The sequence below is a fragment of the Trichomycterus rosablanca genome, chromosome 21, assembly GCF_030014385.1.
Source record: "Trichomycterus rosablanca isolate fTriRos1 chromosome 21, fTriRos1.hap1, whole genome shotgun sequence".
NCBI lineage: Eukaryota > Metazoa > Chordata > Actinopteri > Siluriformes > Trichomycteridae > Trichomycterus > Trichomycterus rosablanca.
Window position 1 is genome coordinate 8,410,996 of NC_086008.1, and position 24,808 is coordinate 8,435,803.

Sequence of the window (24,808 nt, forward strand, 5' to 3'; positions counted from 1 at the left end):
ATATGCATATGAAATGTCCAGCTTTCATTACAATAAAGAGCAAAAAAGTGCAGTCCACTGAATAGTCATTTATCATTCTTTTTCAGAAGAGACACAATACAGCAGCTGTGAAATAATGCACTTTTTCTCATGTAGTTTTTAAGCATGCAAACATTATCAGTTGCATGCAAACCCGTTACATTTAATGTACTTTATTGTATGAAGTCAACCGGTCCACCCAAAACAGTGCTTTGCAATTACATTCAGGGTCCATTGTCCACATGTACAACAAACATTTTCAACAACAGGATCCGCCATTCTTGAGCTATTGGCATTTATTATACGAAAAGTGCAAAATATGAACTCATTTCTGTGCTTAAACTGATGCTACAATCTGGCCATATCCTAAATAAATTGTTGGGTAATTTGCTTTAAATCAATGAAACATTCAAAGCCTCCAAACATACAGTTTCAAGAAACAAATGTTGAAATTTCCTGGATTTCTATATTAATTACTTATAAAATGTCTGAACTTCTGAATTCTAATATCACTGTACAGACTCTACAGGGATATAGAAAGTCTTAAACCACTAATCATAGGAACAGACCAACTTAGTTTGCCAAATAACACTACAAAATCTTGTAAAAGACTGAAGACTGGAAGCTGTTATTTCTAAAAGGGGGAGCAAGTCCATATTAATTCTTGGAATCCTTGTCTTGGAATGGGATGTTGAACAAGCTCATAGTCAATCTGCAACATGCTACAAAAGCATTTTACAGACGTGAGTACATATCAGTCCATAACAAGACAAACAATCTATACATTAGACTTTTGTACTGTTGCTTCTCTCGCTGTCAGTGGGTGTCTTGCAAAAAATTGTAAGAAGAGCACAACAAGATTAGAGCAGAATAAAGTGGGGAAAAGTTTGGGTAAACTGACCTGGAGAACAAAGCAAAACATTTAAAACACAAACATATTAACAACAAAATAAATAATAAGGGGTGAAGTTGTGTTTTTAAAACAGCCAAGTCAGAGTCCAAACCTAAACCCAATTGAGCTGCTTCATACATTAAATGAATTTAAAATGACTGTTTATCATGTAGTAGTCAGATCACAATATTATTGCTGATAAAAGAAGCTCTACCAGTTTAAATGTTTGCATTTTCCAGTCTGGACCACAAATGAATAATCTGAATTTGTCTATTAACATTATTACAGTAAAGATCAAAGCACATTTTCTGAGTAATTAAAGAAGAAATCCAGAAGTAAGAGACATTATTTGAGCTTTATCCATAAGCCTATGATCAAGATAATCTAAATCATAATTTAGTATCACAATTTCATCTAGAAAAGTTGGACATCTTTTTGCTACAGTGGCTAAAAATAAATCCTATTCAATGCAGAAACTGTGACAGGAAGGCACATTATAAGCATTTAATAACAATTTAATGTATAATATTTAAATATAATAACCTATTTGTATTAAACATATAAATGTACTTATTACACATAAATCTAACATTCTTCTGCTTTATTACTATAATATCATTCTGGGGGATCAAAGTAAAGCATGAATAATTTTAAGAAGCACCTACTGCATAAAATATCTGTCACTTGTAACCTGTAAAAATTACTGTACATTTTCACACACAAACTCAATAAAATAACAATCTAACGTTTTGGTTCACTGCAACTCTTTTGTGGCAAAACACACTGAAACGGCACATGAGAAAACAAATGGAAGTGTCAAGCAGTTGCTCATTTACAAACCGGAAAGACGTTTCTGATGAGGCAGAACACAGAAAGAACCCACAGTCCATGTTTAATCCATGCATACAGTCCCCAGCACGAGCTGAGCTATGAGAGAACAGATCTTGAGCCACTGATCCCCGCACTGGTACATGCTTTGTAAGCCCTGGCATAGAGTTTCGCTGCTGTACATGCTACATTTCTTCTCTATTCTTCACCGCAGACTCTCCTGTTCTCCCATGGTCCTCAACTTGTAAGACAGTGGCACTGACCCTTACTTATCGCTCATTCATTTTTACTCCATCAAATCAAACAAATTCATACTGGCAGGGTTCAAGCAATCAAAAATCTCCACTGCATATCCATTCCTTGTTCTCAACACTGGTAACTCTTCACCCATGTAAACATCCTGGTGTCAGTAAACCCTTTGAAAGAGAAGCACATCTGGGACCAGGCTGGATGTTGCCAAGTCTGCACTTCAAGCAGGAAGTCTAGGCTCAATCTTCAGAGACAAGTCATACAGCGTATCTTCATCCATGATCACGGCTTTATCCAGCAGGTACTGTGTGACCTGAAAATAGTATGGTTGGACCAAACAATAATTAGTACTAAAGAATAAATAAATCAAGGATACATCAAAGCCAGCATTAGCAGAATACTTTAATGACCTAATTTACTCTCTGTTAAATCTGTGATTTTAAAAAACGAGGTCCATAAAATTGAACAGATTTTCTGTGAATTTAGTAGGGCTCTAGTTATTAGATAAGTGAAAGTGCATGTGGTGGCTTGATTGGTACTTACCTTTGGCTGGTGTTCGATCCTGTAAGGAGTCTGCTGGAACTGTCTGATCTCTCGAATGATATGAGATATCTGTTGGCAGACAGATGGCAACAATTCCATAATGAGTAATCACTAAAAATTCAAAGCATACACACATGCCACAACAACTCACCATACATTTTGGATTTAGACACTGTACAATAAGCATCATATGATCCTTTCAAACGCCCGTCCTTTACCGATTCTTAACATCATGTTTAATCAGTAATGAATTAATATAAATAAGTCAACTTGTGTACTCATTCCCATAGCTATTCTTTATTTTTACAAATACTGTGATTAGTACAATACCAATGATTAGTCTGACAGGTGTTTTACAATTCGAACATTAACTAATTTATTATTTTTTTAATTTTTCATTTATTATACTAATCAGAGTGAAGGTGGGTCTGGAACTTATACCCTACACACTGACTCCCACCTAAGGTGAATTTAAAGTACTTAGTACTTCTAATAGCATGTTTTACACAGTTCTTTACTATATGCACTGCATTCCTAACACATTTTTTTATGTATTTTTAAAGAGTTTGCAAAAAAAAAAAAAGATTTGAAACAACTTCAGTATTCAGCCATACAAGATTGGTTCAGCAGCATCTGAAGGTTACATGTAGGGGTACATTTCCAAATTTAGTAAAATTTGGCAAGTGGGTAAGTTATTCACCATTCTCATCTTTGAGAAGTTGACCAAACCCTCCTCAGTAAAGTTTGGGGTTCCTTCCTCAATAAATGCCAGGTCTGTCAGGTACATCCCCAGATAAGGAACGCATGGTGGATTACAACTGTGGAAAAACAGAAAAAGAAACAAAAGAAAAGTGAGTGATCCAATATAAATACATTTAAAAATATTTGTATGTGGTCTCAGTGTCCCACTTTTTCAAGGTTTCTCTAAGGTTTTTAAATCGTCCCTCTGATGACACTGTTTTCTGTAGCTTGTCCATGAGTGCTTTCGTCTGTGCAGAGAAAAAAAAAAAAATATTACAAATAAATCCAACATGTTACAGCCAGGCTCAGACCTGGGGATTAAGTGCTTGTTCTCTGTGATTGAATGCAGACTGCATTCTGTGAGTCCTGTAGTGTTTGAGTATTGATAGTATTTTTGTACTTAGTGTTTATGATAATAAAATACTTCAGCATTGAGCAGGCAGGCTACAAGGGCTGCAGCTCAAAGCTTTGTCGCTCATGGGGGCCATGGTCTGGGAGCATAATATAAAAGCCATGGCAATATTATTACATAAAAACAATGATAATAACTAAATAAAAAAATGGAAATCAGAATCTCAAGAAATAATCAACCATCACTGGTCGTCATTAAAATGTAATTTTTCTTTCATTTTTTGTCTTTCATTTTTATGTTTTACTTGTATCCTTGTCAGGGCTGCGGTAGATTCGAGTCTACATAATCACTGGGCACAATGCAGTAACACACTCCGGACAGGATGCCAATTCATTGTGGGGCCTCAGCTACCTCTCAGATATAGTCAATTATGACTGTATGTAGATGCCCAATGGGCTGATAGCATCACTGTAGTAGACTACCATAATTTACTGCTGCACCACCTGAATGCGTCCATTAATTTAAATAATACTGACATTTAATAAAAGGGGGAGCTAAAAATAAACTAGAAATAAATCCAGTAAGTACATCGCAGACCACGAGTAGCCTACATTAACATACTATTAGTCTACTGTAACTGTCTCCTATTCATTCCTAAACAATTAACAGTTCTACCAGGATCCTGCTGCATTTTGTAAGTGTTGAAGAATAAAACGTTTAATTCCTGTTTTGATATTAAATTTGCAGCACTGTGTGCACAGTTAATGGGCTAATTTGGCACTCTTACCTGTTTGCTGATTTTAGCCCAGGTTTTCTTTAGCCTGTAGATGGCACTGCGGTTCAGGGCAGAGGTGATCTCCAGTACACCGTTGTAGTTGTTCAGGCAACGGCAAATGTCAGCCACAGCCACCCATTTCTCTATTGAGTTGGCCCTGGAGCCCACGTCGGTGTGGCTCATTATCTGTGAGGCTACCAGGTTACTCATCTGACCGGTGAGAGAGATGGAGAAAAATAAGTGTCACAACACAGCACATCACAACACAATACTGAAACTATCATTTTACGACTCGCACATCGTTAAAATGTTGGCTGGTCTTCATGATGTAGGGAGTTCTCTCATTCTTGTCCATCTTCATCCAACCCTGGCCCAGAAATTCCCTAAACAAGAGACAAAACACAAAGAAGTTATTAAAAGTATTACACTTTTAATAGTTATTTATAACTATATAGTATAACTATAAACTTTTAGAAAAGCAATTGACGTGTGTGTAATACTGGTAGTGATAAATTTAAATGTGTTCCTTAACGTTTGAACATTGGTTTAGAGACTCACTCGTAAGGAATACTCCGAAAAATGATGTGGTCAAGGAGTGTGATCTGTTCAGCTAGCTCCATGGCTGACAGTGATTCAAAGAACTCTGCCTTCGGGCATTCAGCCTGTAAAATAAAAATAAATACATTTCAGAAAAGTCCTAAAAAGAAAATGGCTCTGGAATAATCATGTGATCTTCTGTCAATATACAGTGTATCACAAAAGTGAGTACACCCCTCACATTTCTGCAGATATTTAAGTATATCTTTTCATGGGAAAACACTGACAAAATGACACTTTGACACAATGAAAAGTAGTCTGTGTGCAGCTTATATAACAGTGTAAATTTATTCTTCCCTCAAAATAACTCAATATACAGCCATTAATGTCTAAACCACCGGCAACAAAAGTGAGTACACCCCTAAGAGACTACACCCCTAAATGTCCAAATTGAGCACTGCTTGTCATTTTCCCTCCAAAATGTCATGTGATTTGTTAGTGTTACTAGGTCTCAGGTGTGCATAGGGAGCAGGTGTGTTCAATTTAGTAGTACAGCTCTCACACTCTCTCATACTGGTCACTGAAAGTTCCAACATGGCACCTCATGGCAAAGAACTCTCTGAGGATCTTAGAAGACGAATTGTTGCGCTACATGAAGATGGCCAAGGCTACAAGAAGATTGCCAACACCCTGAAACTGAGCTGCAGCACAGTGGCCAAGATCATCCAGCGTTTTAAAAGAGCAGGGTCCACTCAGAACAGACCTCGCGTTGGTCGTCCAAAGAAGCTGAGTGCACGTGCTCAGCGTCACATCCAACTGCTGTCTTTGAAAGATAGGCGCAGGAGTGCTGTCAGCATTGCTGCAGAGATTGAAAAGGTGGGGGGTCAGCCTGTCAGTGCTCAGACCATACGCCGCACACTACATCAAATTGGTCTGCATGGCTGTCACCCCAGAAGGAAGCCTCTTCTGAAGTCTCTACACAAGAAAGCCCGCAAACAGTTTGCTGAAGACATGTCAACAAAGGACATGGATTACTGGAACCATGTCCTATGGTCTGATGAGACCAAGATTAATTTGTTTGGTTCAGATGGTCTCGAGCATGTGTGGCGGCAATCAGGTGAGGAGTACAAAGATAAGTGTGTCATGCCTACAGTCAAGCATGGTGGTGGGAATGCCATGGTCTGGGGCTGCATGAGTGCAGCAGGTGTTGGGGAGTTACATTTCATTGAGGGACACATGAACTCCAATATGTACTGTGAAATACTGAAGCAGAGCATGATCCCCTCCCTCCGGAAACTGGGTCGCAGGGCAGTGTTCCAGCATGATAATGACCCCAAACACACCTCTAAGACGACCACTGCTTTATTGAAGAGGCTGAGGGTAAAAGTGATGGACTGGCCAAGCATGTCTCCAGACCTAAACCCAATAGAACATCTCTGGGGCATCCTCAAGCGGAAGGTGGAGGAGCGCAAAGTCTCGAAAATCCGCCAGCTCCGTGATGTCGTCATGGAGGAGTGGAAAAGCATTCCAGTGGCAACCTGTGAAGCTCTGGTAAACTCCATGCCCAGGAGAGTTAAGGCAGTTCTGGGAAATAATGGTGGCCACACAAAATATTGACACTTCAGGAACTTTCACTAAGGGGTGTACTCACTTTTGTTGCCGGTGGTTTAGACATTAATGGCTGTATATTGAGTTATTTGAAGGGAAGAATAAATTTACACTGTTATATAAGCTGCACACAGACTACTTTTCATTGTGTCAAAGTGTCATTTTGTCAGTGTTGTCCCATGAAAAGATATACTTAAATATCTGCAGAAATGTGAGGGGTGTACTCACTTTTGTGATACACTGTATATATATATTTTTTTAATAATACAGATATCTATACACACACACACACACGTATATATATAGAGGTGATGGTGTTACTTTGTAAAGCATGTAATTTCTTTTTTTATCCTGGTTAGGGTTGTGGCAGGTCTGGTTCAACCGGAAAACTCTAGGTGTAAGTTAGGAACACCCTGGACAGGGCACCACGTCATTGCAAGGCTTCGGCCATCCCCCCTCCCCCCTCCCCTTGGACATAGCCAATCATGTCTGTGTAGACACCCTGCCGGTTGTGAGACTACAAACACTGAGACTCAAACCTGGGCTAATGTAATAGACTACTTCACCACCTGAGTATGAATGAGTTATTATCTTTTTACTAATGTTAACTAATGCCATAAATAATGTTAATTAAGAGAACCATAATTACAGTGTTACATACAATCCATTCATTATTCCATTATTGTACTTTTGGCCAATCCTATCCACCATACAAAGGTAGAATAATTTAACTATGCCAGTTAGTCATCTCTGTTCTGCATAGCAACATTTTAATTAACACCGTAGGAAAGAATACAAGTATGAGCGTACTGAAGACAGACACTATAGTGTCAAATATATTTTTACACACACTGATAATCCATGCTGGGTTTTTAATTATCTCACCCAGTTTGCTAACACACTGTTTGGGGCCAATTGTGTGCAGGTGCATAGATTATTTATACGTCTCTGCATGGTGTAGCATTAAAAACATAGAAATAAACAAAAGTATAATCATTACACCTAAAACAAAAATTCATTTCATTGCATTTCCATCAACTGCTTTATCCTGGTCAGGGTTGTGGCAGTAGCAACCCTGGACAGAACATCAATCTATCCCAGGGCTTCGGCCACTGCCCTTCTTATACATAGCCAACCATGTCTGTGTAGACATTTGGCCAATAGCACAGCTGAGATTCAAACATGGGTCTGGGGCTAGCGTAATAGACCGCTGCACCAAGTGAGCATCCCAAAAACAAAATATAGAAATATAAATGTGGAAGAATAGAAGTATATTCACAGAAGTATAGGTAGTCTGATATCATGTCTGTGATACATTACTATTTATTTTATTAACAGTGAATAAAATGCTTGCTACTGAAGTAAGCTTAGCTGGAACACAGTGATGTATCTGCTTTCAGAATAAAAGAGCAGCAGGGGAGAAGTATTACACTCCTTTTAAAAAAGCCTTTCTCTTAATGTCTGCTGACATTTGATTTGAAAAAGATCATGTGAGAGCTAAAGCAACAGGTTCTCTGTCTCACTGCTTTAAGTTGTAATTACAGCTCTGTTTCCCTGTAAAGCATGCTGTTTGAAGTTCTAAATTGGTCCTCTAGTCTGACACTGCTTCTCTGTCTCAGGCTTTGTTACTTTCTATGTTCCTCTGTGTCAAGATTTCTGTTAAAAATCAATAACACATCACAGCCAATTTGACTTGCAATACTTTTGTTAAATTTAATTTTATCAGACAGTATGCAGACTTTAATGAATGGTAGGCAGATTAGAAAATGTATGGACTGAGGACAGTGCTAGGGATATCAACATATGGGTGGTGCAGCAGTCTAATGCACTAGCCCACCCTTGGTGGTGCCACAGACTTGGGTGCTCTACAAACATCACTAGCTGTGCCTGGACGACTACAGTCTGGTAAAGACTCTGATATGGGTGGAGGAATACAGGAAGCCTGACATGTTCCTTTGCAAGTGTAGATCTGTAACTATTTATTTATTTATTTGGATTTTAATGTCATGTTTTACACACTTTGGTTACATTCATGACAGAAACGGTAGTTACTCGTTACACATGATTCATTAGTTCACAAGTTTAATGTCAAACACAGTCATGGACATTTTTGTATGTCCAATTCACCTCACTTGCATGTCTTTGGACTGTGGGAGGAAACCAGAGCTCCCAGAGGAAACCCACCCAGACTTGAGGAGAACATGCAAACTCCACACAGAAAGGACCCAGACCGCTCCACCTGGGAATCAAACCCAGGACCTTCTTGCTGTGAAGCGACAGTGCTACCCACCAAGCCACCGTGCCACCCACATGTTACTTACAAAATAATATGCTATTCACAGACTGCATGGTACGTTAATAAAGTCATAAGCAAAACGACTTTTTTGTGAAAACATATGTTATGAAGTCAATACTTTTTAAAACGTATATTTATGCCACTCTCCTCACTATATAATAGGAGATGAACTATGTATTAAAGCAAAAGCCTACCATCTGCAGAATGTCCTCTATCTTCAGCTGAGCATCTTCCAGGTCATCCTGAGACAGAGCACTGTAAAAAATGACAGTAAGACTGATGGATCTCCTTTCCAAGTGCACAGAAACATTTCAAATACGAATGGCACCTACTTCAATATGTTTGCAGTGGCTTTTCTCTCCTGAGGGAGCAGATCAGGATCTCTCAGCACCTCCTCCAGAAGACTTATAACAGCTATCTTCAACTCTCTATTCATCTCAAAGTCCTGCAGAACCATGAGAATGACCATTAATATGTTTACTTTTTTAATATGGACTGAAAAACACCAATGGGTGTCTAACATTATCAAATCAATTCCTCAGTAATCTATAGAAAAGAGGCAAACAGCTCAGCTGTGGCTACAGATAGTTGATACATTATTATGCAAGAATTATACACTATATGGTCCAAAGTGTTTGGACACCTGGCCATGAGCTTGCTGGACCTCTCATTTAAAAAAATTAAAATAGTGACATCAGCGAGAACAATAGCCACTCTTTCGACAAAGGCTCTTTTGACTCACAATACTTTGAATGTTTGTAGAATGTATGCCCTTTCAGTTTAAAAAGAATTTGTATGGCTGGGTACAGGTGTTGGTCAAGAAAGCCTCAACTGACATTCCAGTTCAAAGCTGTTCAGTGGGGCTGAGGTCAGGGCTCTGTGTAGGCCACTGGAGTTTCTTTAAACCAAGCTTTTCTTTATGTGTTTATAGAGCTTGCTTTGTTCACAGGCGCACAGCCTTCCATAAATTGTTGCTGTCTTACTGAAAGAAACACCTGTTATTTATTACCTTTTTTGTTTTATAACCCTATTATTAATTACCTTATTACACCTGTTAGCAGTTGCTATGGCTAAAAAACAAATTCAAAAAGTACAAAGGTTTGTCCATATAGTGTATATTTAATAGGATTGATTGACTATCTGTTACACTAATTAAATACTGATTTGCCAAATCTATCACTTGTCTCCAGACAATAATTTGGCATCTGATAGAATTTAATAGAATATTGCAGCTACACATGCATTCACACTGCTTAATAATAAATTAATTTTTCACACTGATGTTTAAGGGATTAGTTTTGCATACGCTTACCAGCCCAAATGTGTCAATACCCTAAATCCAGAACCTTTATTTTCAATTACCCAAAGGACAACATCAAAATAACCTGACTGAGACGTTCCTGCTGGCTCCTACATGACACTTCATTACTCTCACTCGGACAGTTCTATATGGATGGCTGCACAGAGATAGGTGCAAAAGGCAACAATCGGATTCCAGCACTAATTAATAGTGTAACAGCAGCATCTCAACGCCTCTCACGCTGCTCGAAGTCCTTAGGGAGCCAACGCAGCAGGTCCTACAATTATTCTCATTATAGCATGGCAGAGCAGGGATTGAAACAGCACCAGGCAACAGCGTTTGCAGCTGTTTTATTACATTCATTTTCTTTCTTCGATATTCTGGCATCTTGTAATTCACTTCGCACACTGCACGCCCATGAACACAAGGGTCCTATCAATACCAAGAAAAATGAAAATTACAGTACTAGTGTGAGTTTGAACACTGCTTATTAACAGGATTCAGACACTATTGGTTTGCAATTCTATATTTAAGACAGGCTAGTGTACTATAATCAAAAGAATAGATGTGGCAGACCACGGGTATATAGGGTCTATCTGAAAATCTAGTGATCTCTCTACATAGACGCATTTTACGCTATCCTATGCACGCTTGCAAGAAGAAGGCTGTTCAAATTCTTAGATGCCTTAAAATGCTGCCTACTAAGGTGCCTTATTTCAAAGCGATAATCTGACAATAACGAGGGAGCATCCCAGCATTCAGCAACTTTTCTCACATAAAATTACAAATTTACTTTACTTTATTTACATGCATCTACTTGATTTTGTTGATCGTGGACCAGGGAGTCGCTGGTATCTTGGGAATTTTGGTTTTTATATACTGATCTCTTGAATCAGACGTATAGCCTTTTGTGAACATTTATTACTTAACAGGTGGAAGATTTTTTATATTGACTCCAATCTCTAAAATAGCGCTTCAACCCTATTTAACATGCCTTCTTATGAAACAGATCATTTTCTTCCTGCTTTTCCATGCATCAGTTGATGTGTGTTCAAAAAACAAACACCTTGTACGTCTAGACCAGCCCTTTCAAAACACTTGTGCCAGGCCTTTTCTTGTTTTCAAACCGCCCACTTTAAATGTCTTTATTGCTTTTTTCCCTCCCCCTTCCCACACTCCCAACTACACCCATTTCACTGGAAAGGTCAGTTTAACCAGTACTCTCTAGATGAGTTTGCCACAGCCGCCTTGGAATCATTTGACAAAGAGTACAGATCAATAAAATTAGCCTCCTGCAGGCCTCCAAACAGACACAAGCCTAATGGTCACTTACGTCAAAGTCATAACGTGGCATTATTTAAGACGTCTCAGCCATAACCTCTGGGTATGTTTTTGCTAATGTTAGTGACACTAATTAAAAAAGAGGATCATAAGGCGTTTGGCTCAGTAAAGCTGTGAACATTAGCAGTGTAATATCTCACAGATGGAGACAGAGTGGCGAGCAGAGCAATACCGTCAGGGGAATGTGCAAAGTTTATGAGCTCACAGGTCAATTAGTTGATGACAACTGCCTCAAAGATACACGCAGCAAGAGAAAACAAACAATACACATAATAAATAAGTCATGCCAGCAGCAAGGGCTAATGCGCTAATGACTCTATTAACCACTGAGCCTATTTGAAACTAGAACCATTAAAAACACTTAAAGAAATTGTAAAAAATTTGTGTCTAATTTAACAATTCAACTATATGTCATGACAAAATCTAGAACCAGTGTTGTATTACTAGTTAGCAAAAATGCAGTATATACCAGGGTAAGGCCGCAGACCGACACTTTTAATTAATCACTCAGAAACTGGGTGACCGCACACTTGTAAGGAGATAATATCCAAACGCAAGGAAGTAAAGGACAAGCATGATCACTACTCCTCGGGGGAAAAGAGCAGACTGTTTAAATGTCCAAGTATTTGGGTCTTTGTCAATGTAAGGTCAAGCCTTATTGCTTTTAAAAAATCAGTGCTGAAGTGCACTGGATACCAATTGGCACATTTTAATCTGAAAATTCTACACTTACACCCTGATTAACTGTCGGCTTGCTCTGTAAAGAACATGCAATCTTGATCACATTAGCAAAAAAAGTAAGCTGATGTAAAAAGAAAAAAAAAATTGGCCTTGTTGTGACTGGTATCCTGGGCTGTTAGAACGCCTTGTTCTGTTGATCCTTGCAATCAGGTTGAATAGACGTTGAATTCAAGCTTCATACACATTAAGCTTGTTGGTTTGTAACACAAAGCATAAAAATGCATGATTTAGCACCAGCAATTTATCTGGACTGATGAATTTTTTACTTCTGGTCAAATTGAACATGTAGATGTCAAAAATAAATGTTTAAACTGTCAACATTTTAAAATTTGAGCAGCCAAAATGAGCTTTTAATGCATCCATACTGCATGTTAAATTTTATCAAGTGTTTCTTTCTTGGACCAGTTTTGATAGATACTGACCACTGCAGACCAGGAACACACCACAAAAGCTGCAGTTTTGGAGATGCTCTTGTCTGGCCCTTGTCAAACTCGCTCAAATCCTTACGCTTGCCCATTTTACCTGCTTCTAACACATCAACTTTGAGGATAAAATGTTCACTTGCTGGCTAATATATCCCACCCACTAACAGGTGCCGTGATGAAGAGATAATCAGTGTTATTCACTTCACCTGTCAGTGGTCATAATGTTATGCCTTGTTGGTGTATGTATATATAGTCACAAACGATTTTCACCAACAGACATCTCATTGACCTGTTGCTTTTGTGGCTTTTTGTGTATTATTCCTAGAAAAAATTCCAAAAGTTCTGCCAATTTTAATCTTTAGTTTGCTAATTTGTCGCTTAAGGGTCGTCTGAAGCAGAGACAACCTTCCCTTAGCACAAAAGAAACATGAGGAAATATGCATATCTTAAAGGTTGAAGTGTAACATTTTGCTGAAAAATAATAAAAAATTTTGTTTAAAAAAGTGCAAATGTAAAGGTCAAATGGCATAGAGCTCTTATAGGCTACACTTTTATTCTAAGCTGCAGGCTTTCAGTGGGAATTAATCTGAGGGTACTCATTTACACTAGGCAATGGTAGCATTACTGATATCCACCACTAATATTGTGTACATTTGCAAGGCATAAGGTAACACTGATGTTGAGGCTGTGGACTTATTTGTCACTTTAATGGTAAATGGAGATCAGTGTGATGCAATTGTTGGAGCAGTGGCCTCTTCTTTCATAAATGAACCACTGTACTACATAACATGGCCACTTTCATAACCCCAAAAAGATGGACATCAGAGCCCAAAAAAAGGGCATGACAGTGGGTAGTCAGGATAATGTCTAAAGCATACAAAAGTAAAACTCTAATTGATACAATTGTGATGCAAACAAATGAACTAGAAAATTAGATTCATATTAATGAATGTACTCACCACATTTAGAGACTACTTGTGATACTTGGAATACAAGTCATTTCTTTTGACAGGCAAATTAATTATAATCGTTACAAGCATCCAGTTATCTTCCAAAGGAGGACAAATGTGTGTCTGTCCAAGCATTGCGCCGGACTGTGGACAGGCAGATGAAAAAAATGGTCTGTCCACCATCTGGTTCATTCTATTGTGATTAAATGCTTTATGGCTGCTCACATATAAAAACTGATTTTATCTGTTGCTCCTAGAGACAGTTTGAAACTTGGCGTTTTTTCTTAAGTGTTTCTGCACTCTGTAGCCCTGTTCTGTGAGCTTCCTTTCACAATGTCATGAGTTACTGCTAATTACTGTTCGTGCAAACTGTTGTGTGTGCTCATACCACAATATTTATTAACTTCGGCTTTAACTGACAGCTACATACTGCTTATCAATGACTGCTTGCACAAAAGGTGAATCGTGTCACAAAAATACCTGATGAGAAATTGCTAGCCCTGTACTAGGGGTCCCTGCAGGGTTTATTTCAAGACTTACTTATCAGTAGGAAAAAGTCACTTTATACTAGACTTTATATACTGAGAACATTTTTCCAATAAGCAAAACAATGTTTTCTTTTAATTTTTTTCAATTAATTTATAATTGAGGATGATTTTTTTTTGCATTTCCCCCAATTTCCTTCCCAATCTAGTCATATCCAATTACCCAATTGCATTATGCTTCCTCACTACTGATGTTGACCACCACTCTGACTGGGAAGAGCCAAGACTAACACACGACCCTCCGACACATATGCAGTAGCGACTGCATCTTTTCACCTGTATGTGGCGAATTCATATGTGGACCAGCTTTGTATACAGAGAGACACACCCTGATCCTCATTATCCCCGTCCCCGTGCAGGCACCATCAATCAGCCAAAAGAGGTCGTAATTGCATCAGTTATGAGGAATCCCCTCTGGCACTCTTGAACAACAAGCCAATCGTTGTTTGTGTAGGCGCCCAGTCTGCCGGGTAGCAGAGCTGAGATTCGAACCAACGAGTTCAAGATGTAAGCTCTGGTGTGCTGGCGTGTTTTACCGCTGCACAACCTGAGTGCGTGATTCTACCCTTTTAAGGTAAACAGTCACTATTATTTAAAAAGCCTTAAGGTTATTTGGAAAGAGCAAACTGCATGTGTACATTAATAAGAGCAAAGAGGCCCCTGTGGCAATAACAGCCTCTACTCTTCTAAAAAAAGATTTCCGCAAGATTGTATCTCTGAGAATTTGTATCCATTTAGTCAAAAGAGCATTTGTGAGGTCAGGCAACACTGTTAGATAAAACAGCCTGACTCACAATCAATGTTCCAGTTCATTCATATCCAATACTAACACAAAACCATTTTAAATACAGGGATATACAGAATGTTTGCTTATTCACACCATTTGAGCACTTTCTTTGTGTTATCATCTGCATTATCTTCAGTTGATCATATTTTAGATTCACTTGCAACATACCCCTAAACAGCTAATAAAATGCACTTGCACTTTATCACTCTTCTCTTGGGTGAGGGGTGAGTGAGGGCTGTACTAATTAACGAACCAAACCTGAGAGTGTTTGGAGACCCAGTGGCGCAAGACATTAAGAACCCGGTTAGTGGCTGCCCTTCGAATGATGAACTCCTTGTCACACGTCCTCTCGGAGTTGTTAAAGACTGGAAATAAAAGGACAGTGGACAGTTCCTGATTACTGTTGGGACTTCAAATCATGACAATCTACAAAATCTAGATTTTTTTATTTAAGCCTTAAGAATCAAATGTTAACCTGCTGTACATAAACACTAAGCTGAACAGAAACTGACAGGCCTTGTTCAGGCCTACAGTAATACAGCATGTGTGATTAAATGTATAAAAGGCATTAACTTGCTGTTGATTGTTGTTGTGTGCATACCTGGAGGGCTGCTGTGGCCAGCTGCTGCAGTTGCAATGGCGAATGCTGAGGCCGGAGACACTGAACAACGCGAGTTCTCTGTTGCCGGAACTGTTGGGAGAAAACACCAAAAGTACTGAAATAAAACACACTAAAGATGCAAGAAAGACATGCTATGTGATTAAGGTAAGGGTCAGCGTGCCAGGCTAATACATAAACAAACATGAGGTCTCCTTGACTCCGGCATAGCCTGACTGCTAGTGTTTCCATCTGTACACATAAATGGTTACAGAATGAAAGGCATATTGGGGGAATTGCCTTCTTAAGGTGACAGGTTTTCCCCATGGGTGAGTTACCATATGGAAATGGCTTTCAGTGGAAATTTTACTCTCAAGAGGAACACATTTTTCACAAGAGACCAGCACAAGGCCACTGCAAAGTCAGAATTTAAATTCATGCAGCATATGTGGCATTATCATAAAAGCACAAGAGTAACAATACATAGAACTATGGTAGGGTTGAAATTGCACTACAGAATAAACAATACAGTTGGAACATTTCCCCATGCCAATCCATCCTGTTTTATGCCAAAGAGGAACATGTGTCAGTGAAAATAAGACAAATATTATTGAACCTTGTTCTAACTGCTCTATACAAAATGTCCTTTCCGTGTCATTCAAACATTGTGTAGCTGATTCAGTTCCAAGATAAATTGAGTGGAATGACACTGTAACACAGGGCCATTTATTAGCTACTTCGATGACTAGCCTGTTATGTTTGACCTGGCCGACTTTTGCATAGCGGTTACCCTTGAAGTTGTAGCAAATCCCTGAAAACTGCTTCCACTAACCAAAGCCCACTCAACTACTGTAAGAGAATCAGTAAAGCTATGTAGTCAAGCTGTTCTCCTGCACTGAAGGAAACTGAAAAATTGCATGGTACATCGCCATAGTTCCTGACAAAGCTAAACTTTGTTTAGATAGATAAACTTGACAAAATAACTTGTTAAACATCTAATACCCATGGTTAAATATTAATCTTGCATATAATGCATAATATTAAATAGATGTAATATCCAGTTGTTTGAAGTTGTTAAAATAATTATACTTGTTAGTTGGTGTGTTAAGTGTATTTTCCTAGAAATCATTGTTAAATACCAACTTATGCAAAGGTGGTTGAAAAAAAGCCCCTTCTTAAAAAATGCTGCCACTATCATCAGTATGTGTACTGTACAGCATGAGAAATCAATTCCCAATAATGGTATTAACCATTAGGTGCGTGATTCATCAGTAAAATGGCAGTTTGGGGATTATAGTCAGAATATTTCTCTGCTTCATACAGAAACCAATCATTGCCATCATTGTTTAAATTAGATCTGGCTTTTTGTTATTGGAATTTAAAGAAAAATACTGCATTTTAAAACCTCAGGTATTACACAGCCTATTTGGCAACCAAAACTGGCAAATGTGATGGCTTCCATCTTAAAATCTAAAATTATTTTCATCCCTTCAGTGTTTTTCCCCCGCTAGGCTCAGATGGGTTAAAATCCAGGGTTTCAATTTCAGCAGTGCTTTAAAGCAAGTAAATCAACATTGTTTGCATGTGTATATCAAGTTTGCCTGCATTTAAGCCATTATTAAATAAGAGTAAATGTGTTTATGCACTTTCACAATCAATACAAAATAGGCTGCATTAGTTATCTGATTAGTCAAATGGTCATGTAAATGTAAATCTAATAAAGTCTGGATTTAAACCTAATACTTAGGTTATACAGCACATGTACACTGTTTTATCAGATCTCTTATGTCACATGCTGCCTTACTAACCAATAACCTCTGACAAACGGTGTCATTACCTGATTGCCTGACCCTATTCACTATGTAGCACTACTTTAGAAATCAGTAGACTAGATGAAAATTGAGAAGAAATAATGGGTATGATTAAATACTATCTATATACTGCACATAACTTCAAATATTTTTTAAGTTAGCTAACTGAAAAAAAGTGGTACCACCTTTCTACAGGAACTTGATTAATAACCATTTTATTAAAATTACTTCTCTATTAGTAGTGATGCTTTTATATAAAGTGACACTATAAAGCCTGATAAACCACATAGGTTGATTATTCAATAAATAGATGAAGGTCTGCACCTCTTGTATCCCATTTAGGCTTGTGCCAGAAAGGCTCACCAGTTACAGAACAGAAAGGGAACCAAACGTTCATTATCATAAGAAGCAAACCACTGTAATGAACACATTACAAATGCAGCTGAATTAACATTAAGGGTGCATCTTCATTTGCAATCTGAATGGAAATTGTTGTTTATATTGTGTTTTTTGATGTTTGAGATGTAGCTGAATCAAAAAGTTCTTTTTTTCTTTATTACTGCTTTCTTAAAAGAAAGAAAATAATAAAAAGTAATTTAATTCTTTATAAATGTATTAATTTTTTAAAGCATCTTTTCTAAGTGCTTTATGCTAATCAGGCTGGCAACTGGTCTGGAACCTGCTTGGAAAAAACGTGGCAGAGAGTGATGTAAAAGCAAGGACATACTTTTGTTTATACAGTAGATTCAGAGAGTATTTACACCCACTGACTGTGCTTGAAATTAAATTTTTTGTTGTGTTGTGGATTTAAAACTGAATGAATATTGGTGCCATTTTATCTAGCACCTATCTACAGTGGATCATAAATACTGACATTTACTATTCACAGTATTTAAACCCTTTGCTGTGGCACTCCAAATTGTGGTCATCTGCATCCTGTTTGCTTTAATTATCCCTGAGATGTAACAAGAACCACCGGTTGCAATTTGACTTTGACTATAGTTTGGAAAGGCACAAAATTTGGTTTATAAGGCCCCACAATTTTAACTGCATTGTCAGGTCAAAAACCACAAAGTCTGTGGATCTCCAAGATCAAACTGTAGTAGGGCAAGGATATAAAAAATGAAGTATCGGGTGTTCCAAGGACAGTGGCTTGAATAATATTAAAATGGAAAAGGCTTTGCCCAACCTTAAACCTTGGTGGTGGCAGCATCATGCAATGGGGTGCTTCCCATCCGCAAAAAAAGGGGACAAATGAAAGCAGTCAAAGCCAGGATTACCCTTAAAGAAAACCTCCCCCAGCGTGCACACACACGCCGACCTAGGTGACACCTTTTAAAAAGACAATGACACTTTGGGGCAAGTCTCTGAATGTCCTTAAGTGGCCCAGCTAAAGCCCAGACTTAAACCTCAACAAACACCTGTGGAGGAACCTGAAGATGGCAGTTCAGAGATGCCCACCATGCAGCAAAACAGCCGAAACATTGACACAGGAAAAACCTACCAAACCCCTCACCGTAGTGACCAGAGGCAAGTTTTAAACCCAGCCAAACTGAAGAAAAATTTTCCTTTGCTTTTGTCATTACTTTTTTTGTGTCACACTTAGTTGTGTTACCTCCAGACCCTCTGTAGCGCATGTGCCGTGGGGTAGAAGGCGACCTGCAGGGGGAGAGATCTCCAGCTTCACTGCCTTGAGGAGATTCAGGGATAAACTTATCCAGTGAGGCTGATTCAAGCACAGCTGAGAGGAGAAGAAAACACCATCACTTAGAAAACTGTTAATGATCTGTTCCTAAAAGCATAGCATTTCTCTCAGTCTCCACACAGCAGCCATCACTGCTTTAAGGAATTTAAGGAATTTAGGACAATTTTAGAATGTATGTCAGGTTTTGTAACAGCATTCTTGTTGTACATTGGTGTTTTAGGTCATTAGCTTGCTTTGGTTGGCAGATTGCTTGCCTGACATTCTCTTGTAATTTTCCAGTACAATTAGAACTGACTTTTCTCTGTTATTGCAACTATTGTCTTAAATGTTCACAGATTATTGTTCCAGAAACTATAGGTGGTCACATAGACATGTCACATGTTTTTTGCCAGGCAACAGCAATTCCTCTGTGGTGTTTTTTTCTACAGACTTTAGTAACTACACTACCTACTGTCATTATTTGTGGACAAATTGCAAGAACAATTGGACATTTTCAAGCTTACACATACTACTGTATATCAACAATTCATTCACTAAAATCTTCTGAATTTTGTTTTTAGGGACATAGTTTACATAAAAAGATCATTATTACAAAGATCAATTTAGTCTTTGTGTGTCCTTGTTGTACTGGGCACCACTACAACACACCATCTCCATTATTTTATCTCAGAAAAAATTGTTAAGCGTTTATATGCTTTTCCAGTCTGGACTGTAAATCTATGTGTTCAACAGACATGAGAAATACAATTTAATAAACAGCAGACCACATTTGGGTCATTCCAGAATTCACTTGTTCATTTATTAATTACTATCTGACATGCAAATAGAACATACCTTAGAAAATCCTCTTGCATTGGAATCCTATGATTCCAAAGCAAACTCTGCTTAATCTACCCCCAACTGAACAGTGCAAAATGTATTTCTTTGCAATCATTGCTACACTTGAACAAAAAAACCTGAACTTGGACACAGAAGAAACTGCCACTGAAATACTTGAACTGGGAAGTTGAATAAACGATTAACGAGGCATGTGTTGCATTCTCAAATAATGTGCAAAAGCAGTGCAGTTGGTGCTAATAGTGAGAAATAGCACCACCCTGTCTTTTTGCAGCCAAGCAGAAACAGGAACAACAAATGCAAGCTCATTATTGTAATAAGTGAAGAAAGAAATAAAATCAGATAACCCAGCTAGTTGTGTGGAAGCTGATAACTGAGCGTGTCAGTAGTTAAAATGGTCTCATCTATTTAGGTAAAACAATCTCAGAAAACCATTACCAAGCATCTGGCTTTAGATCTGATACATTTACTGACAAAGAACTAAAGTAGATCTTCATTTGTTGAATAAAATATAAATTGCTTTAGCTTCAGTTGCTGATTAACCATACTGTGGTTTTATTGCCAGCAGGCAACAAATAAACCTAATGTTGAATGCTTTGTTAAACAAACAGCTAAAGAAACTCTGTTTTACATTAGGAAAACACTTAAAAGTGAGAGCATTTGCACATTTTCCACTTCTGTGGTTTACAAGAAGTCGTTCGTGTATAACTATTATTAAATGGGAGAAAGAAAAATAGTTTTTAGGATTTCACTCTGACTAAACATATGGGCAATAAAATGATGATAAACATGTAGGGTTTGAGGAATAAGAAGCCGCTTTAAAAAAAATAAAAATTTTATAAGCAAATGTTGGTATCCTTTATGGTATAAATTTACTGTGGTTTTTTTTCCAAGTATAATACGGGGTCAGTTGTCTCAGATTGCACATTCACATACAGTAAGGTATGTTAAAATAATATAAAATCTAAAGCATTTTAAAGTTAAATCACTATTACACAAAAGCCCATATCTATTAAATGATCCTCTACTATAATAGTAACTGTCCACAGTACAAATCAGACTCAGGTCAAAAGAGAATTCAGGGGTGCTTGGGTGGTACAGTAGTGTAATGGGCTACCCCACCACAGCAGAGACCTGGGCTGACTGGTGCCACTGCCTTGGGCACTCAACAAATACTCCACAACTCGCCAAGTCCAGTGGTGAAATGTGTTTAGCAGCAAGCTCTAGAAAATTGTCAGCATTGTTTAAATAATAGAGACTGCAATAGACAGAATTGAATTCATGCTTCCCATCTGCCAGAAAGCTGAAACTAGAAAGAGTCCAGTCCGGACCTTTTATTTATTTATTTTATTAGAAACTTTAACGGCATGTTTTACACACTCATGAGAGTGTGTAATGGTTACATTCATGAGAGGACAGGTAGTTATCGCCAGTTCACCTCACTTGCATGTCTTTGGACTGTGGGAGGAAACTAAAGCACCCAGAGGAAACCTACGCAGACATGGGGAGACCATGCAAACTCCACACAGAAAGGACCCAGACCACTCCACCTGGAAACCAAACCCAGGATTTTCTCACTGTGAGGCGAGAGTGCTACCCACTGAGCCACTGTGCCGCCCTAGTCCTGATCTTAACCCCAACAAACATCAGTGGAAAAATAATTGTACACCACGCTGTACACCTGCCCAACTAATCTGACAACTGGCTATAATAGCTGCCAAAAGATGTGTAACCAAATGCTAAACAGGAGAAATAAAAACATTTGGATTGCTGACATTTCAGGTTTTAAATGTTCTTATTGGCTTTTTAAAAAAATAGTTTAAATCAAAACTGTTACTGCTTGTATAATTGTCATTAATTATATATTTTACCTGGTGTCTGCAGTAAAGCTGAGTCCTGGAAAATGTTAAATAATGATTTGAGCTACTTTACCCAAATCAGTACAATTATTAATTCTAAATCCAACTGCACCACCAAACCACACTCTTTAGAAGAAGCTTTAATGAAATAGGTAAGTAACCTCACCCCTCCTAATGCTGCGACGCAGTTTGCCTGAGAGGCCGTCAATGCGTGGTGCATCAGTGTTCTCGTCATGGGCACCGGGACTCTGTTCGGGTGAAGATGGGCTCTGGTTACGACTCAGCTCCTGTGGAGACTTGGGGTTGGCTAAGGGAGGAGGTGACGTGCCCGGGTTAGCCGAGGTGGGGCTGCTTGCAGCGGAGTAGGACACCGGGCTGGACAGGTCCAGTGCAGCCACCTTGGAGCTGAGTGGAGAGTTGAGGCTAAGCTTGCGAGTACGCACAGGGGAGGAAGTGTGTGATGGAATGGACAGAGGTGGAGGGGAAGAGAACTTGCGGCACAGGCGGGGTGATTTGTCGATGGAGTGCTCGCTGCCACTGCTGCTGGAGCGGTTGTTCTGGTTGGTAGCAAAGAAGAGTTCCAGGGACCTGAATTTGGTGGAGCAGAAGCCATATGTTACAAAGTGAAGCATGAATGGTGCAACAAATAAGCTTCCTGCCAGACGTTAGATAATGGAGAAGCATTTATTCATCTCTGACTGGTGAACAGAGGGAACAATAATGGATGAGGTACCAATGTGTGCAGGCACAAAGACTTGTCTGTGCAGAGCTAAACAATAGGACTATGAAAAGCTAAGTTATATAGAGCAGAGAATAGAGAAAAAATAACAGAAAATCACTTTACTCATCTATAATTCAGGTCCAAAACAGTTATCAAAGTCTTTCAATAAACATCAATGACCATGGTAAGTTTTAAACTTAAACCACTGTTGAAAAAACGAGAATACTGATTTTTAAAGCTGTTTTATGCAGTTTTACTTTTACCCACTGGAGCATTACAATCATTCTCTTATTTATCTTTAATAACTGGTGTCCAACACCACCCAAAAGCATCAAAAGCACTCCATGAATACAGCTTGGACAGGTCTATAATTCATCTCAGAGAATCTCACACTTACCTACTCACTCACTCGCTCACTCACACCGAGGGGCAATTTATAGCAGCCAATCCACCTTCTGAACGTTTTTGAAAGGAAGAAAGAAGACCCCGGACGTAACCAACGTAACTCAAGTAACATTAGAGAGCCGGATCACCACACGACCCCTCTGATGCTTGTCCAGTTTGTGGCCACTTTTTTATCACCTGTCAGTGCTGGTTTCCCACACAAAGCCATATAGCAAACGTAGAGCAATGCTAAGGTAAATGCTCTGGAAATTACATGTTGCTGTTCCTAAACGCTTTAATTTTTTTAAATAATAATACTCACAGTTGATCGTGGAATATATAGGAAGGAAGAAATTTTGCAAACTTACTTGTTGCAACAGTGGAATCCTATTATAGTACCACACAAAAGTTTTGAAGACTGCAAGGCTAAGTGCTCGATTTTATAAACTATGGCAATGAGACTAAACAAAATACCCAAATTACAAACAGAGAATGAGAGAGGTGATGTGTATGAAATGTTACTTTGGTTGTTCCAGAGTTAGCTTCCTGATCTTGTAGTTGTATTCAGGATAAATGGATGAGATGGACAAGCGATCAAATGAAGGATACTGGACCCTGTGTGATAGCAGAGCATGAAGGACGATGAGGGATTATACAAAACACAGTACAAATGATAAATGACATCAGACAGGAATATTTAGAAAACTATAAAACATTTTAGTTTTACATATACCATTGATACTTAAAGTCAGCCTGGAAAATTATTTAAAGCCATAACACAGCAGTGTTTTCCCAAAAGTGCAAAAAAAGATTTGTGTTCTTCATCTTAATTTACTTATATATAAGCAGTTTTTTCATGGCCACAATGAGTGCAAGGCAGAAATACACAGTAGATATGATGCCAGATTACTGCAAGGCATCACTCACTTACACTAACCAATAACTAAATTTAGATAGCAACAAGCCATAGTCAAAAATAATTTTTATACCCTGACTAGCCTTTTTATTGTAGTGTAGTAAAACTGGTAATATCTGGGATTCCAGAGTGTGAATCTTATTGGTGTTATCAGCTAGTCAGGTGGCTGAGGGGAAGGGGCATTAGAAATAGGAGGGTTACATCAGGAAGGACATGCAGTGTAAAAAGTCTGGTATGTGGAATTAAACTACAATGGTGTAAAAGTAATTAAGGTACTGGACCAGTAATCAGAGTTCCACCACTGCCATGCTGCCATTGTTGGGCCCTTGTACAAGGCCCTAAAACCTCAATTGCTTAGACAGTATACAGTCACAGCATTGTACGTTGCTTTGGATAAAAGTGTCTGCTAAATGCCAAAAATGTAAATTAATATAATTCAGTGAGACAAACATGCAGTGACAGAAGTCAAAAAGACTTCATTACAGATCTCTTAATAATGATCTACCTTTAGTCATGTAATTTAATCTGCAAATGATTTGAATTTAATAATTCTATATACTTCTGAGCCACACTGTATCATTAAACATTTTCCTCTCTACTCCAGTGGTTAATCTAATTAATGAGATGATCGCTCTATGCTTGTCTCAACAAGGTTTCTCTCACAATTCAAACCTGGACTTACCTGACAGGGATGGAGGTGAAGGGCTTCTTGTAAATATCCACCAGCTTGTCCATGACAATGGCAGCTGAAGTAAAGATGCGATATGTGTGAAGGAAGGTGTTAAGGAAGTCGATGGAGAGGAAGCGCAGGTCGGTTAGCCTCTCCAGCAGCCGCTCCACGCTGGCGTAACGGATCTGAGGAACCTTGCAGGAGTTGAGCGTCTTGCTGAAGCAAATGTCAACATCGTCTTTATGGAGACGTGCATCAGATCTGATGAGAAGCATACAGCAAAGCAGCCTTAGGAGCCGAAGCCAGCGTGTAAATCAGAAATGTGATGAGTGTGCAGAAAATGATGAACCGAAACGATGGGCAAGTGAAAATGTAGAGG

The 24,808-nt window shown here is 38.5% G+C and overlaps 1 protein-coding gene across 1 annotated transcript in view; it reads right to left on the minus strand.

Annotated features, from left to right (window-relative positions):
• Positions 1-1,885: 1,885 nt before the first annotated feature.
• rasgrf2b (Ras protein-specific guanine nucleotide-releasing factor 2b) overlaps positions 1,886-24,808 on the minus strand; it is a 59,382-nt gene continuing 36,459 nt past the window's right edge. Inside the window, 14 exon segments of the mRNA XM_063017686.1 lie at positions 1,886-2,300; positions 2,531-2,599; positions 3,231-3,348; positions 3,440-3,519; positions 4,411-4,608; positions 4,697-4,781; positions 4,957-5,060; positions 9,034-9,094; positions 9,172-9,284; positions 15,187-15,293; positions 15,530-15,607; positions 18,938-19,078; positions 21,905-22,326; positions 24,442-24,690. Coding sequence (XP_062873756.1) covers positions 2,208-2,300; positions 2,531-2,599; positions 3,231-3,348; positions 3,440-3,519; positions 4,411-4,608; positions 4,697-4,781; positions 4,957-5,060; positions 9,034-9,094; positions 9,172-9,284; positions 15,187-15,293; positions 15,530-15,607; positions 18,938-19,078; positions 21,905-22,326; positions 24,442-24,690 — 1,918 coding nt within the window. The 3' untranslated portion in view covers positions 1,886-2,207.